Source organism: Melozone crissalis, unplaced genomic scaffold (assembly GCF_028551555.1).
Source record: "Melozone crissalis strain CALT ecotype California unplaced genomic scaffold, PUWL_Pcris_2 ptg000013l_1, whole genome shotgun sequence".
Taxonomy (NCBI): Eukaryota; Metazoa; Chordata; class Aves; order Passeriformes; family Passerellidae; genus Melozone; species Melozone crissalis.
Genome location: NW_026535791.1, coordinates 7,551,184 through 7,568,510, shown reverse-complemented (window position 1 = coordinate 7,568,510; position 17,327 = coordinate 7,551,184). Strand labels below are relative to the sequence as shown.

The 17,327-nt window shown below is 38.3% G+C and overlaps 1 protein-coding gene across 7 annotated transcripts in view; it reads right to left on the bottom strand.

The window, feature by feature from the left end:
* The window catches only part of FRY (FRY microtubule binding protein), a 225,272-nt gene that overhangs the window by 115,682 nt on the left and 92,263 nt on the right, over nucleotides 1-17,327 (bottom strand). For all 7 annotated transcript variants that reach the window (XM_054272258.1, XM_054272257.1, XM_054272262.1 and 4 more), the window contains one exon: nucleotides 13,792-13,991. In XM_054272258.1, the coding sequence (XP_054128233.1) occupies nucleotides 13,792-13,911 (120 nt within the window). In that variant the 5' untranslated portion in view covers nucleotides 13,912-13,991. The remainder of the gene's footprint in view (nucleotides 1-13,791; nucleotides 13,992-17,327) is intronic.

The window sequence follows — 17,327 nt, the reverse complement described above, 5'->3', positions numbered from 1 at the left end:
AACTTATTTGAAAGGAAAAGGATTCTTGTTTTCACGGGTCCTGGACAATTCAGCATACTAAGAATTTACTGCTGTTTGGGGAAAAAAAAATCAACACCCCCTTTTTTTGTCTTTTCAATCAAGAAATGTCTGATCCTGTTCAGAAGACTTGTGTTACCATAGATAAACATCTATTTCAACAAAAAGTGCTTCAGCATGCAGAAGCTTTGTGATTCCATGACCAACACTGCAGTACTTGGCTTTCAGAGAGCAGAGTTTCAGGCAGAAATGAGGTGTGGGATTCCTCATCACATGCTGTCTTTAAGGGGGACACAATTAAACAAGACACACCATGCTCTGGGAACCTAAGATAGGAACTGCAATCCTGAAAATGTCCTTATCACTTGTAACCTATCTGGGGAAGCACATACACCTCCCAGATACCTGAGTTTCTGATGATGACATTCCCCAGGGGATGCAGGCCTGGGTTGAAGAAGATGCCTCCATTTGACAATGCAATACAAGCCATCATGTGCCCTCCTACAGGTGCTACACCAGGGCTTGGAGCACTGGCCCAAAGAAACCATTCCTAGGCCATGCAGCAGCCTTGGTTGCAGCAGAAGGCAGATGGCATGGAGAACTGCCAATAGCCAGGAAGCCTTCTGCTGCCATAACTTCTCAATGTCTCTGGTTTAGGGCTTCATTTGAGGCGTTTTTCCTCCCTTCATCCCATCCTGCACCTACTGCTGCTTCTGCTGCTCCCTTCCCCTCACACTTCTGCCAGGCAGCAGCTGCTGCTGCAGCTGTCTCTGCCTCTTCATGCCCCTGTTTGGGTTGCTGCTGCTGCTTCTCCCTTGACTCCTTCCCAGGACAGTTCTGCCACTGGTGCTCCCTGCAGCCACTGCAGGGCCCAGCCTGACCCCATGGAGACAAGAGTGTTTGCACACGTACATTCCCACTTCTGGGAGCGGGGTGCCCACACCAGAGCCCCTCGTCGTATCCCTGCAGTGAATGGCAACAGCCATATCAGATTGCATGTGGGGTTTGGAGGTTTGAGAGAACTCAGCGTAGAACTTATTACTGCTTATTACTAATGCTGAGTGCTGAATAGATAAAAAACTGAATAAAGATGAAGGGCTAGATAGAAATGTGCTTGGAGTTTTGTTGTCTAAGCAGTCCTAAAATATAAAAGCATGAATACATTCATGATAAGGGTAACAACTGACCATGTCAGGGAGACATTACTGAGTAAATTCAAAGGCAACTCAATTATATGCAGGTACTTCAAGTGTCCTTTGAAAACAGCAATTTTCCTTTATGCAACAGAAAATTTCTTTTCATCTACTGTAAACCACTTGCTTATTCTATTTGCTTAGTTCCAATATCCTTACAAATCTCACCTTTTCATTTTATGCAGTATTTTTTTTTTTCGACAGTGTTGCTATGGCAGATACAACATAAAATACATTTATACTCATGGTAGGTGTTTTTACTGCATACCACAGGTTCAGGACTTGCAAAGAAGGGCTAAAATGAGTAATAATATGAAACTGTCTCTAGGCAATAGATTCCACAGTAGTCTATCTAACCTGGAGATAGACTTAATTAGTTTTCAAAAAATCCTAAAACTGTTTTCTACCCTCATGGTATAATTTTACTTCAAATGATTTTCTTGCCCACCCAACTCAGGAATGGCAAAGAGGCCTTTTTAAAATATAAGTTGACTTATTTGAGTCTCTGTTGATACACATTCTACAAAAATGTCTTCCAAATTTTAGATGAATAGTTTGGCTGAATTTGGAGCCAAAGCCTACAACAACAAAATATGAATAAAGAAAGTTTTGATTAATATGAAAGGGCCCATAGCTTACTGAATTATCAAAAAACATTAGAAAATTTCAGAAGAATGGATTCTCAATAGTAACATTTCAACGTTTAATCACTAAACTAAACATCCTTATTATTTCTTGTTTGAAGTTCTGCCTTCAATTCTGTACTCTATATTTGTTCATGCTGGTAACTCCCATGATATAAACATGTTAGAGATAAATAGTAAAGGAATTTAATATTTGAAACCATTGTTTCTCAATAAAAACATCTAAATGGTTTGTGTCACTTATGCCTACAAAACAAAATGCTCAACTAAAATTTAACTTCCTTCCTCTCTCTCATTGCTCTTGGGAAAACACAAATAGAATAAAATAAAACAGAATATGTTAACTATACAATGGGAAATGTATATTTTATCATATTTGCATGCATCAACTAAATATAATATTTACAAATTACCTAAAAAACAACATATCATTCAAACCCTCTATTCACACAGGCACACAAAAACATTTCTCCAAAGACTGTCAGTGACTTTTAATGGTTAATATATTAAGGCTTTTTCAGGGCTGCTACACAAATATAATTGGGTAAATTTACACAGGAACAGCCACCTGTCACAGAACTGAGTGTTCAGGGAAACACAAAAACAAAAGGATGTTGTAGTGCCTATTAAGCTTCACTATGTCACCATGTTATAATGACATATAATGCCCCTTAAAGCTATTTCTAATCTCAGCAACCATTAGGCCTGTTTTGCCTACTGAAATATGACAGGCTACTGTGTTACTGATTGAGATAAAACCTCTTTTTTTCCTGCCTCAAAGCATGGTGAAAGGATATTTTTACACTAATTTTAACTTCTGCACTGCACACTAAAAAGCAGACAGACATACTCTACTGAGAGCTCTGCTGGGGTGGAAGACACATCAAACAGAAAGAAGAATGGACCTTTTCATGTAAAATGGAGTAGACACTGAACACATTCAACTACTACAGCTACAACATATGTAAAATGCATGTAAGAACAATCTTAAGAGCCCAAAAATCCCCAAGTGTGATTCTTTCTTCTCATGATGAATCACCCCATTGGCCCCCTCTTCCCCACATGAACACCTCTGTCTTATACACCTTTCAGCAGGAAAGAGAATTGTTGTTTGTAGGAAAAGGTCTGCTCTCAAACATGCAAATTTTTTTTGCATTAATTATTTTGTGCATGCAAACCCAGGAAAAGGTATCACTGTTAGTCCTGTACTCATGTGATGGGTAACACAAGTCCTGCACTCCAGCTGTGTGCTCCTGCCTTCCCCCTCCCAGAATGGAGCTGTGCCGATCCTGCACTGAGCAGGTCCATGAAGCTGAACCTGTGAGTATTTACTTCTGCTTGGCCCTTTCAAAATTGGATATGGAACAGTCTGTGGTCACACACAAAAAGCTCTAGTACAGAAAATAGCTCTGAACTTCTCAGGAAGTAATTTTTTCATTTATATACCTTTTTACTATTTGGAAATTCCCACCACCACCCCAAAGAGCTTAATTATTTTATACCTAAGCAATTAAGAAAGCCAAGCTTTTTGACTGAAAAGGATAATCTGTTTACTCTGATAGCCTCCCAACTGTCTCCCCCTGCAAGTTCAATGAAACAGGCAAATTAGTGTCCTGTTTTCATTAACCATTCTTTGCAAGTCAGCAGGTCCTCATGCATAAACATCTAAACTGCCTGTTCAGTGGATGACAACAGAATCTTTGACTTCTCTTAGCATCAATTAGCAGCTAGACACTTTTAAGAAACTGTGTCAGTGACCACGGTACACAGAGAGTAAAATAAAGGAGATTTCCCTCATTAACCTTTGAAATTCTAAGGATACAGCAACTGGAAATTCTAAAGGAAAGCATAATAAAAAAGATAAGATAATACAGCTTCAAGGAAACATCAGAACTTTGTATAAGACAAAATTACAGATGCACAAAATATTAACAAAAACTGTGATGGGCTTCATTTAACTGTCGAAAATTGAGTAAAAAAGCAATACTAATTGTGCATGGTACTTCATGTGGTGTAAATAAGCATATTTCAAGTGGCCATGAAATATATGTAAAAATGTGCTACATTTCAAAAAAAATATTATTTAACAAGCTCAAGTCAAAAACCTACTTGTCATTACAGTTAATGCACAAAAATAATGAAAGGTGCATGTTTAAAAGACAAACTCAGTATTACTGAGTCTATTCTTTTTCCATGTAATTGCTTTGGGTTTTTTTTTTGTAACATCTCTTCTGTTTTGTTCACGTGGAAAAGGATGTGCCTGTACTGCTGAATATAAAAATTCGGGAAAACATCAGTTCAGCTTCAAATACAGGTTCTCACTCCCTGGCTTTGACTCTTTGGCATCATCATGCACTGTTCTGATTCAATGACAGACTATGTCATCACATCAGGTATTGCAGGCTAATTTTTGTCTGATTATCACATTCTCTGCAAAAGGCATCTTTTACCTAGACTGTCTACCAAGAAAACTAAAACGCGGACACATAAATTTTGGTCATGTGAATGTTTAGTCTGAAGTAACTGATATGTCAGAAAAAAAATGGCCATACAGGCCAAAAATCCACCAAATTAATTTTCAGAAGTGATACTCTACAGAGGTAAATTTCAAGCATCCTGAATAAAGAAGCAAACCTACTGAACTAGAGATTGCCACTTGATGTAAAGTATGAAAATTGGCACTGCTACTTTCCCAAGATAACACAGAACATAAAAAAAAAATAAAAAACAACTCCCAACAAACAAAACTGATTTTCTTTCACTAGCCTTTAGAAAGCAACTCAAGAACTCTACCATTATTATCTGAACAGTATAAAAATTCCCTGATATTCCCTTAACTCAGTGTTGACAATAAACAGTTGGAAACTTTAAACAAAAGTTAAATGCTGTTGCAAATATACAGGTAACAGCAAAAAACCTCCCAGAAAATGAAATGAAACCAAAAACACTAAGCAAAAAAAAACCCCAAACAAACAAATAAACAAAACAAAACAAAAAAAACTGCACCAAAAACCAGCAACCCAAAAAAAAAAAACCAAAAACAAACCAAAAAAACCCCCAACAAATCCAAACAACAGACCTACTACTCTCAGCATTTCTATTTTCTATTGCAAAGTAAGATGCTTTATTACAGGCAGGAAGTAAAACTTTTTTTACTGCAATATTTTCTTTTATATATATATATAAGAATAAAAAATTCTTAATTTCTTTTACTACAATATTTTAAGCCCCAAAAAGCTGGAAACTACTAGTGGACCAGCTCTGAAAGAAATCTTTTAAAGACATGTTTTTCTGAAACCTTAAAAAAATATTTCAAATACATGCTTTTGTGAAACCTGTAAGCTGAAAAGAGTACTAATGATAACTTTACTGAGATTGGAGGTACACTCTAGTGAGAAAGGAAATTTTCAGGGCTGTTTGTTTTCAGAGCTTGTTTTACGAGGAATGCCTTTTCAAAATTGTAACTTAATGAACACATCAAAATCCTCTGTTTATAAGGATCCTCCTGGTTAGTATTACAACATTTTCCCTTGGCTTTCTCTGATTTTATTTATTGCAATACTACAGTGTACAGAAAGAGGTAGACTTTACAATGTGTAAGTATGATAAATTTAAAAAGACCATCTGGAGACAAAGTGTGGGCACTATTGTTGACAGCATAGCTCCATCACAGCCTTGTGTGATTCTAACCTAAAAATTCCAATATAGAAGATAAAATTTTGTTGCTTGAAACCTAATTTACTAGGGTAGGGAATGTATAAGGCCTCAGTCAACAGTGGTTGACTGTGGTGTCATAGGGTGCAGTATGAGAGCCCAAGATCTTTATCAGCCTGTTGGACTGGAATAAGCATGATGCGCTAAAAAAATGTTTGATAAGTGATTTCCACGTAGCAATAAGAACAATAATGATGATGGAGATCAAAATTTTCAAGTCTACGTTAAGACCTTTTCATGAAACTGCTATTCAAGACACTGTTTCAACTGTTTATTATGGTTTATTAAGGGTTTTCAGCTATGTGACCTGGCTCAGCAAGGCCCCTGACAGGGAGGGGGCAGGGCTGTGGGAGCAGGAGACTGTTGTGGCTGTTGTGGCAGGGACTAATGGCTCCAAAACCTGGGAATGGGTCCTGGCCTGTGGGCAGGTGTGGGAGAGACTCAGAGGAGGCCATTAAGGCCTATTAGTGCCTGAGGGCCCTGACCACTGGTTACCCACTCAGAATAATGTGACCTAATTTAATAAAGCCTATAGGAAGCCCTTATCAGTTGATTTGAATAAATTTAGGCTTGTAATTGCAGGGCTGCTCCAAGCACAGCAGGGATCTCTGCAAACAGGAATCACATTCTCTCAAGACCCAGACAGCCAGGGGTAATAAAGGACAGCAAATGACCCTGGCCATGGTCTGCTGTCTGATGTCCATTACTGCTTTAAGATCAGATACTTATTGTCACCAGTCGTGCACCTGTTTTCACAGAACAGAAAAAGAGATGAGGAAAGTGCATTTCTAAAGTGAACTTGAGAATTACTGCCAGTAGTTTTCTTTAAAATTCTGTTACTTGGACCTGTATTGGTTATGTGTTTATTTCAAAGGCTGTAACTGTACCACATCAGAGGTCTCCCAAGATGATTTGATCTGAAGGCTTTTCCTTCTGGTTACTGGTACTGATTTGACAGACTTTCAAGGAGGATGCCAGATGCCCTTGCAGAGCTAATGTAAGCCTTCACTGTTCTTTTGCTACAAGTCTGTTGGCCCTAAAAGCTGTAGTTTCCACACTTGTTGCATGCTCAGCTAATGAAACAAGACCTTATTGGGTGAACCTCCAATTTGGGAAGGTAGTTACATGAAGTATTTCAAGTTTTCTCATATTTGTCATGTCACCATATGTGCAGGGTCAAATATGGTATAATTCAAGCTGTCTGATGTATAAACTGTGCCATGCCAGATTCAGGCCCAGAAAAGAGCACATAAATTAAGCAATACCTCAATGACTTCAAATGTGACTCTGAAAGCATGCTAAGGATGAAGCTGTTGTGAAGCTATGGGAAGGTACCTCTTTAATGAATTGCTACTTATCTGCCAACAATGCTACTGAAGTGTACACTTGATTTTTTCTGTCCTTCAAGATAGCAGACTTCAGTGATAAGATTGGCCTGAAATGACTGTAGTAAGACTTCCATTTTCTGGAGAGTGGCAATAGCCATATCCTTAAATGACACCATAATGTGATTAAGGGCATGTGGTAGGTTCTCTGCTATATTTGCAAGCATTGGCCAACATGTGATGCAGTGTGACTGCCTCAGTGACCTTGGATTGAATCTGACTTGCAATGTTAAATTCTCGTAGCGATTTGAACCATTCACTATCCTCCAACTGTATCCGTGCAGTAATGAGGCTGAGGGACAGCGAGCTTCCTGCAGAGCCTGACCATTGGAATGAGCTCTGCTCATGTCCCAAGCAGCATTCTGCATGCTCACTCAGCCATGGAAACCCTGAGAGCACTGAGAAATTGCCCATTGACACCATCTGACTCTGAAATGTGTGAAAGTTTTATGGACCTGTATCGAAGTGCAAATGACAATGCCAATGTTTATGCAAAAACGTGTCTGTTTCCGTCTTGACTAGCTAAATGGCATAAAGTTTTCCCCTCAGTCTTATATGGGTGTTGGAATCAGACCATACTGGATGCTCTCCGTGTTCTCCTGCACTCCCATGTTTATTTCTGAAACCCTGCATTTGTCTCTTCCTCTATCTCTTTTTTCCCCAGCTGCATTCTTCATACTCTTCTTCCTCAACTTCTATGTTTCAATGCTGCAGTGTGTCCCCCTGAACTACACAGAAGATAGCTGATCTATGATCATTGCTTCACTCATGCAACCCTTTCTAGATCTTTCTGTAAGATAATTGGAAAATAATTATTCTGGAAGATAATTGTCCTGAGATAATTACCCACCTTGTCCTGGAAGATAATTACCTACCCTAGCTCTATGCTGTTCAGTGCCTGGCTTCTGCTACAGATCTCAACCTGAGATACAGACTGAGATAACTGGAGGGAGATACTATATCTGAGGTGGTAAATGGAAGGGGAAGTGAAGGATCTTTATGCCATTAGACTTGTCTTTGTTATATTTGATTGCTTTCCACCTTTTGTACAAAAGGCCAATCTTTCCCATTATTTTCTGCCTTCACATCCTTTGAGTTCCTGAGTAGAGTCTGCTTATTTCATGGAAAAGATCTCCCAGGCTTAGCTGCCTTTCCTTCTCCTGGAGAAAAGAGCACACTGATCTGGCCCAGCTTGGACTTCTTCATCACCAGTGGACTGGAATATATTTGGAAAGCCAGTGAGCTCTCAAGGAAAACTGATTAGTGAAGGAGGGAAGAGTGATGACTGAACCATTGTTTGGCTTAATTGATTTCTTGAAACAGAGCAGTTAGCTGCTGGAAAGTCTGAGTGAAAGGAAACAGAACTGTAGAGACAGTCCACACAGAAATTAAACTCAGAATCATAGAATCATGGAGTGGTTTGGGTTAGAAGGACCTTAAAGATCATCAAACTCCAACCCTACTGGCATGGGCAGAGACACCTCCCACTAGATAGACTGCTCTATCTGGTCTTGAATACTTCCAGGGAGTGGGCACTTCAAGCTTCTCTGGGCGATGAGAAATCCTTAGGTATGGCTACAAGTTGAATAAAATCCTGAGACCAACTACTAGTCTAAGAAGTTGACCCAGGATCCAGTCAATGACTTGCAGGAAAGGAACTCTGCTGAGCTGACACTTTCTGGGAGGACTAGGAGACTGACCCCCTCCTGAGGGGAATGCCTCTTCTTGGTCCTCCAGGCTGTCCTACGACTGACTGAGACAGATTTGCACATTCAGTTAACACATCCACTGTAACAGATCTGTGGGGCTCCATGCAATGGAAAGATCATACATGTTCAGGTTACATATTGAGTACCTAAAGTTATATGCTGTGCAGATGCTTTCACTTTCTTATGGGGAGGTGAAAGAACAGTCCCCAGCACAGTATAATAAAGTGAGGCAGAATTTCATAAAGAAGCATCTTAAGTACTTCAGAGACAATTCTTTAAAGAATAATTAAGAATAATTATTCTTAATCATCTCTACATTATTTGTTGCAACTAGGTCTAAAGAAGCTACTATAATAATATTTATTGATATAATTTAAATGCTAAATAAATAATACAGTAGAAATAAAGAATGATGAGACATTAGATACTGAAGTATGGTATTACGAATTATGAGGTCCTTAGAGCTGGGATTGACTGCCACAAAGTTTTGACTAGCACAAACAGTCATGGAATAAAAGAATTAGATTAATGATCACTGGCATAATCCCTCAGTGACACAGAGGTGGATAGGGACATATGACAATGGGAAGGCAGCATGCTCACAGCATTTATAGAGGAAAAGCCCTAGATAGGTTTTGTATGAGAAAAGAGAACAAAATTTTCAATATATATTTGCATAAAGGTATTCAAATAAAGTTGTACAATTGTCAATTTGTCTGGGCATACATATCCTCAGTGAATAGCTAGAACAGAGCAAGGCAGCTTGCCTTTCCTCTTTTCCAGGAAATTACTTGTTCCTTACAGTAACTACTATCTGTTCCCTGTGAACAAACAGGAGCTCAAAGTCCTTGTACATGCCAAACTATTAATGAGGACTTCAAATGTAAAATATGTGTAGCAGTAATACGTCTCGTTACAGGTGACAACCAGGGAGTTGTCACCTGGTGTGATGCAGCTGGAGTTTTAGTCCACGCAAACCAGAAAATTCTACATTACAGCTGTGGGATAAAACTGCTTGGTATTGTCATAGCCTACATAAAGCTTCCTAGTTATCACAACCCAGTCCTCAGAAAACAAAAACCTATTTCTTTTCCTCCCAAGTCTGTTCTTAGCCTATTCTCCTCCTGCCTAGAGAAAGTGAAGCCTAGACTGAAGCTAATCAGAAATGAGTCCCATTATACATATTGGTTGGTCAGTCTCGGCAATTTGCATTATTCTTTCATTTTTTTCAAAGTCTTCTGAACCATCTGCTAGGTTATTATCACTAGCCTTGTCTTAAAATAGATCTCTATTTTAATGTCTTCAAGATCCCAAGGAAATGGGAGTAAAAAAGACACTAGTATCAACCACATCACTCCTTTCAGGGTTTTTCCTAATGGTGAGATGAAACCTGCCTAAGTTACATGCAGAATACATGAATATGCTTATAGTCCCAATCCTATAATGAGTAAATTCTGTTCTTGAGTTCTGTATTCAGAGAGATCCTGAATTTAGACAAGCTCAGTAAAAGAAGATGCTTGCAGGAGAAAAGCATAATGAAAGTTTACCAACAGCTGAATTAACCATTAACAACTGTCAATGCCTGTAGCTCCCTATGTTTTATCAATGTCTACAGCTGTGTGTAAGTACTGCTGAAAGCCGTATTTAAAGATTAGCCTGCTCTGTATGCACAGGATGAATTATTACCCAAAGTGATAATCAACAGTCCTAAAAAGGAAACTGTTTTCTGAGTTTTCTCCTTACAGAGCTATGATACATATTCTTTCATTTGAACTGGCAAGAATATTTCCCTGGCTTCCTCTTTCTAGCGTCATTTCAAGGTCACCACTGCTTGAAAAAAAAATCAGCAGCAATAAAATATCAGATTGTGTTTATAAGTGAAGCAATGCAGAGAAGATTTAGAAAAAAAATTGATAAAAATTAAATATTAATTAAATCAACTGTGAAAAAAGGTCTGCAGAATAAAATCTTAGTATTTGTTAAAAATAAGAACAATTACCTACAGAAAAGAACCAGGAAATTATTAAAGATTATCAAGAAAATATTATTTACATTTAATTTATGGGAATTTTATTTTTTAAACTGGACAATCCACTTTAATCACGTCTGATGCCAAATACTTTTAATTTGAAATAATATAACTTGACAATCTGGGTACAGCAGTAAATCATTAAAAATTAGCCACATGATTGTGAACTTTTAATTACTGAATTGTTTTTTTATATATTAAAGATCGTAAAAAGGGGAAAAATAGACCTGAAATTCTGAATAAAATATTCTGCAGACAAAGTTAAAAAATGTCGAATCTAGAAACAAAAATTTTCCATTTTAACTTAGCAGTGGATAGTTGACATTATATTCATGTCTAGAAAATAGTTTAACTGGGGAGTGTGTTTTTTATGATAATCACTGCCAGATCCGGTAACCAAAATGTCAAATGATACTTGGTTGCCAGCGAGGGCAGCAGGATGATTGGGTGACATTGCTCTCTGCTTTCTCTCCCATTGGAATATTGCTATTCCAGATGAGGCTGCAGGAAGGGGTGGGGTTTGCTGTGCCCTTCACTGATGCCCTAAAAAATAACAAAGCTTTCTAGTGCCTTTCTAGCATCTGCAACTCATGGTGTGACACAAACATGGTTTTCCAACACAGCTGTCAGAACACCGCAATTTACACTCATCTCTGTGTGCACAACAAAAGAAAGAGCTTGATATATCACATAGGCATATGGAACCCAAAGAAACTGCGAGAAAAATTCATAAAAACAACAGTAATGATAATCAGAAAGTATAAACAGGCAGAATATATGTATCAAAAGAATGATCCAGGTAAAAAAGGTATCAATAAATATTTAATTTAACCATAGTAACTTCAGAGCTTCAATGTGAGTTAAACTTGGTGATAAAAGAGTTGCAATGGCAACAATATTATAAACAGATCGTTTTATCTTCTCTAGAAGATATCGTAAGTATTCATCACTCATTATAAAATTAAACTGTCATATCTTGGAATGACTTGGAGAAATCAAACTAGAAATATCTCAGTGTTGAGTACTGCGCATGTTTGACTTCCTTTGAAGTACACTTGAGTTTAATTAGAACATAAACTTCAAAGAGTTCACCATCTGACTACCTATTGTGAAAAAAGGCCAAAAGGTAGCTTTTCACCATCAATTTATAAACTTCGTCTCCCAAACCCCTGGGCCCTCCTGGTCACAATTCTAATCAGTAGATTAAAATGTGGGAACAAAGCTGCTAAACATCCAGCAGCTACCTTGCCAAAAGGGCAGACTTATATTCTTAGCTATTATTTGAGAATAATTTTTGCCATTTTCCCTTGTCACTTCTTTCGTTACAACCTAATTACTTCAGGATCATTTTGACTGAATGTCTACGGAATCCTGCTTACTCATTGGTCACAGCCAACCTCAAACAGCAGCATGCCATGGCTTGTAAGTTTTATTAGTACTAATGAGATGTGAGTATGTAATTGAATTATTGTTAGCATCTCATGGTCAGATTCCTGTAAAAAATACATTCTGAAAATGATGACAGGAAGGTGACATTCCAGTCTCTTGTAATGTTTCTACACTCTACATTGAATTTACCAAATAAAATTCCACTGAACAACCTCTAGAATAAAATCAACATTGCGATAATAATAGTTTCTCAAAGTGAAAAAACAACATATTACCACACATCAACTCAAAATCATCTTAACACAAGGTGAAATGGGAATAAATCCATGCCTGAAATCTTACATGAAAATGCAGAGGTTCATGTTCAAGAGTAACAAAGGTGCTGCAAGGAAATTATGTCCTCAGTACTGGTCTTCTTGCTGTTTCCCTGATCTTGTCAAGTAATTTTATACACATTTTGTTTAAAAATTTTAAAGATGTTCTCTGGGCATTACATGAAGACTGGATGGTAATAAATAGCTGCTGGTATTTTATTTTTTAAAAGAACCTACACTATGACTGTCAGTTTATTCTACTTCTTGTGATTTGGAGGGAACACATCAAAGAAGAAAATATGGATTTTGTAATAATATTCTTTACTGTAAGCTTTTTTTGGTGTTATTTCCAAATTACATAAGATAGTTCTGCCATCTTGCATCTAGCTAATGTTTCAGAAGAAAGCCTGCTAAAACTTTCCAAGCATCAAATGCTTCTGAATCTAAATCAAAGCTAAACAGACGTCATCAGAAAAAAGAAAATTTTAATTCTGCCCTTCAAAGTATCTTGAAAATGGGGAACTGAACTAAGTATTCTACATTGGACTTTATAACAAAAACATTCTAAGATTTTATTAAAATTCCCTTATAGTACAGAAATAGAGATTTCTGGTTATTTTTAGGTCTTGGCTTTTTTTACCTCATCAGAACTAAAATATAAATCACAGAAATATTCTTCCTTAATCAAAATAACAAGAATGTATATAAAATGTAATCTCAAGTTAAATGAGCAGAAGTTCAGTTACATAAGACAAATTGTAACAGACTACTCGCATGTTAAATTTGCCTAAAAATACAAATAACAATGGCTCTCTCACTGTGCAGGACCTTGTCATGTAACTCCTTTCTCAAGTGCTGCATGCTTTTTCATATCTGGAAAATAGGTGCTATAGTCCTCTGCTAGATTATGTAATCTACTACTGTCAGAACTAAAAGTGGTAGCCATTTTCATGTTTTAGCTGAAAACCTGTAATGTTCAGGAATACTGCTTTTATCATATTTCAGCATTTTCTAATCTATTTTTACTCAAGTGATTGTTCTCCCAGTTGTGAAATCTATGCTGGCTGACACCCCTTCTGCCTCTCAGTCCCATCAGTGCCCACATGGCAAACAGAAATTAAATATCAATTCCTTTTCATGTCACCCCTATGGCATATCTTGCATACCTCTGCCCTCTCCCACAACATTCTAACTGCCATAGCAGCAGATCTCACAGTTTGGGAAACACTATCAAACTCCAACGCAGATTGCAAGCAAAATAGTCTTCATTGCACAGCAAGCAAGCCTGCTTTTAAAACAAATTCAAAGCACAAAAAAACCCCAAAATACATACATACATATATATATATATATATATATATATATATATACACACACGGAGTTTCTTTTTACTCACAAGAGGTTCTGCCATGATGATGCGAATCTTGCGTTCGGCCAGGGTAGTGAAGTTAACAAACAAGCTCTTCAGGACATATTCCCCAGGTTTGCTGTCCGGGTCAATGCTGATGGGCAGCATGGCTGGGGGCCCTCTTTCTCTCTGTGTACCAGAAACAGGAGGGACAGGTGGCTTGATATATCCGTTACCAACTGGAGAAGCTGAAATGTAGAAAAGACACATTTACTTCAGGGCAATTCAACATGGTTTAACTGTCACAGAGCACCTCAACAGCTCACTACACGGTCAAAGCAAAACTGGAGACTAGCTGCTAACCAAAGAAATACACATCAATATAACTTCCATAGTGCCATAGGTGAAATACACATTATTTAACTGGAAGAAGAAATCAAAGATGAAATATTTTATATAAAAATTGAGTGGTGTTTATTATGCAGCGCATACTCAGTCCTCTTTTTTTTTCCCATGGTAAGACTTGCTGATACCTATCTGAAAAACATTCTCATTTTTTTATCTTTTGCATTCAAGTCAGACCTGTAACTCACTTGTCAACTAACAAAAATTTATTCTTTATTGCTATTCAGACTGGTTTAGCTTTGAGTCTGGTCTTTTGACTATGGTGAGTTGTAAAGGATCTTATTCTCCTGTAATCTATACTGAGGTCAGTAAGAATGACTCTAAAAACAACATACATGTTACCAGTATAAATCTTACATGAAGAGTCAGAGATGGAATGTTTTCCATGGTCAAAAAGTATTAATTATGCATTAGCTTTCCTGAAAGCACCAAACCCTACAGTTCCATCTGGCACTTTTGAGATTACACCTGGTGTATTTTGCTCAGATTTGTGCTCTCCCATACAAGAATGACATTGCCATTCTGAAGCAAGGCCAAGAGAGGACTACAAAGATGTTCAGGGGCTTGCTAGGTTAGTAAAGGCTGAGAGTGCTGGACCTTTAATTTAACCTTGAGAAGAGAATCTCAGTGGACTCTTTAGCTACCTAATGAAGTATAGCAAAGATGCCAAGGAACTAGAGTCTGCTTTGAGCTGAGAACGACAGGACAAGAGGCAACAGACACTAGTTTGGATGTGATAAATTTCTATTAGATGTATGGAAATAATTTCCACTGTGAGGAGGTGATCAAACACTGTTACATGTTGCCAAGAGATACAGCAGAAACTCCACTTTTTGGAGACACTTGGAAGTTGACCAGGCAAGGTCCTGAGAAACCTTCCCTAGGTTATCATCCACCAGGGATACCTTCCAATCTAAATTATCCTGTGACTGAATTCCCCATTATGAGTATCAAGATATTGTATACTAGACTGAACTCTACTTGCTGTTCTCCTGTGAATGAAGGAAAAATAAAAGGAAGCACTGTTACCATCCTACACATAAAATTTACAACCCAAAATCCTCAGGGGTCAGCTCTTATTGGCAATAAAAGTCATGTTTGGTGCTCAGGCAGATACTGGGAGCACTCTCTCTCTGTTTTGCCAGACTTTTAAAGTAGCAAATTAAGTAACACTGGCAAGAGCAGCCACTATCCACTCTGAATGTAATAAAAGTGTCACAATGCCCATGAGCTCTACTGGTGATTGGGACAGAGATGCTTTAATGCAATACAAACCATGGAAATATTGTGAACTAAAACCATTACAGCGCTTCCCCACAGCACTGCACTCCAGAGGGTACATTTGCATCCAAGTTGCAAAGAAAGAGAGAAAGAAGAATGAACTACAATGATGGTTGCCTCACATCTAACACGTTTAGTATCACTTTTCCTCTGAGGTACAGAATTATAAGTGTTACTGAAATGAATTGTAATTATTAGGGACATATGATTGTTTTAACAATAAATTAGATTTTTGATCTTTCCTATGAATTTGAACATTCCATTGCTGAACAAAAATGAAAAAAAAATTAAAAGAAGAAACTTTTTGGTTTCAGAGTTTTTAAATAAAACCCAAAATTACACTGAAAAATAAAAAAGCATCCCCTAGAGAAAAGAGAACGTCTTCCTTTAGAAAAATCAGTTTAGAAGTTTCTATATGGCTATAATAGAAGACAGAAATGTTTCTCTTCATGTAGCTATTATTCTGCAAGTGTAACACATCTATACTTTTATTTTCTTCACTGAAAATAACCCCTCACTGACGAGGTACAGCATCACTCTTCAGCACAGCAGCAGCACTTCTCCCACTGTGACAGATGTTTCCTGCTAGATTTGTTTCCTGCAAAGTTTCACTTGACTTTTGAGGGCAAAAGCATTATCATAGAATCTTCCTGGCTTTGTGACCCTTTGCAAAAAATGAAGTGCATAAAACTCCTACATTTATACTACACAAGACTTGTTCTAAAAATACACTGTTGTTTTCAATAATAATCTACTTCAAAGTAGTGAATAAAGTGCCACCAGAGAAGAGGGTAAGTGCTACTGTTCCTCTGTCATCACCTAAGTTCTCTTAAAACTTAACCTGAAGACAGTGGGATGCGAAGGATCAGATGCAAATTTGTATGGACTATCAGATACCCTAGGCAGAGGAAATTTCTCCACAAATAGCTTCAGGATGGAGTCAGACAACATTTTTACAATCAGGAATTTATTTGCCAAATGTGCAGTTTCGAGCGGCTCGCATCTACCCATGAAATCAGCTCGATCTCCAAGTGCTGGGTCAGGAGAATTCTTTGGTGAGCAGTGAAACCAATTTTCTCAGGGATGTGTGTCCCTAGCGCGGCGCAGGCCCCGTGCCTGGCAGGGCGGGCAGGCCGAGCTGCCCGCGCCGCTCCCAGCGCCGTGCCCGGCCCGGGCAGGCCGCTCGCCAGCGCGGCCCTGCCAAGCACAACACCCCGCGCTGGGCCCGGCACCGGCCCGGGCTGCCTCTCGAGCCATCGGATCGAACACGAACCTGCCTTCTGTTCCTCGGCAATTCTGCTGCAAACCTGGCCGCTAAACTCAGGACATCGGGGGAGACTCAAGGCAGGCAGGAAGGCATTGTGTGAGAGCAGGCACGCTGCACATCGCGGCCAAACCTTAGCTACCTGGGAGCTGCCACCCTAATCTTCCATCATCGGAGCATTCAGCCAGGGTTCTGAGACTGGAATTTAAATCCATATAGTCACTGTTAGTAGGAAGCCTGTGAAAAATGCCTATTTTATGATTGGCTTTTCGCAAATATTAAAATGAATATTATATGTGTTGTGCTAGAAAGAAATGCTGTATGAATTCTCTCAAGTAGTGTGTTAAATATAGTTTTAGGTTATAAAAAAATGTTAAAATAGAAACTTTGCTATGTAGGATACTTTTTTTAAAGAAAGGACTTGCAGCGAGATAGCAGCCACAGGACACCTAAATCTTCCAGAGAAAAAGAATTTATTGCCCTCTTATCAGAAGAAACAAACTTCTTCCCACCTCGAAGGTGCTGTTAGGATTCGGAGGAAGAAGCTGACGATGACCAGACAGAATCCTGTGTTTGAATGGATTTTATGCATCACCTACGAAGTGCATGAATATGCAACAGGTTATTGCTTTTA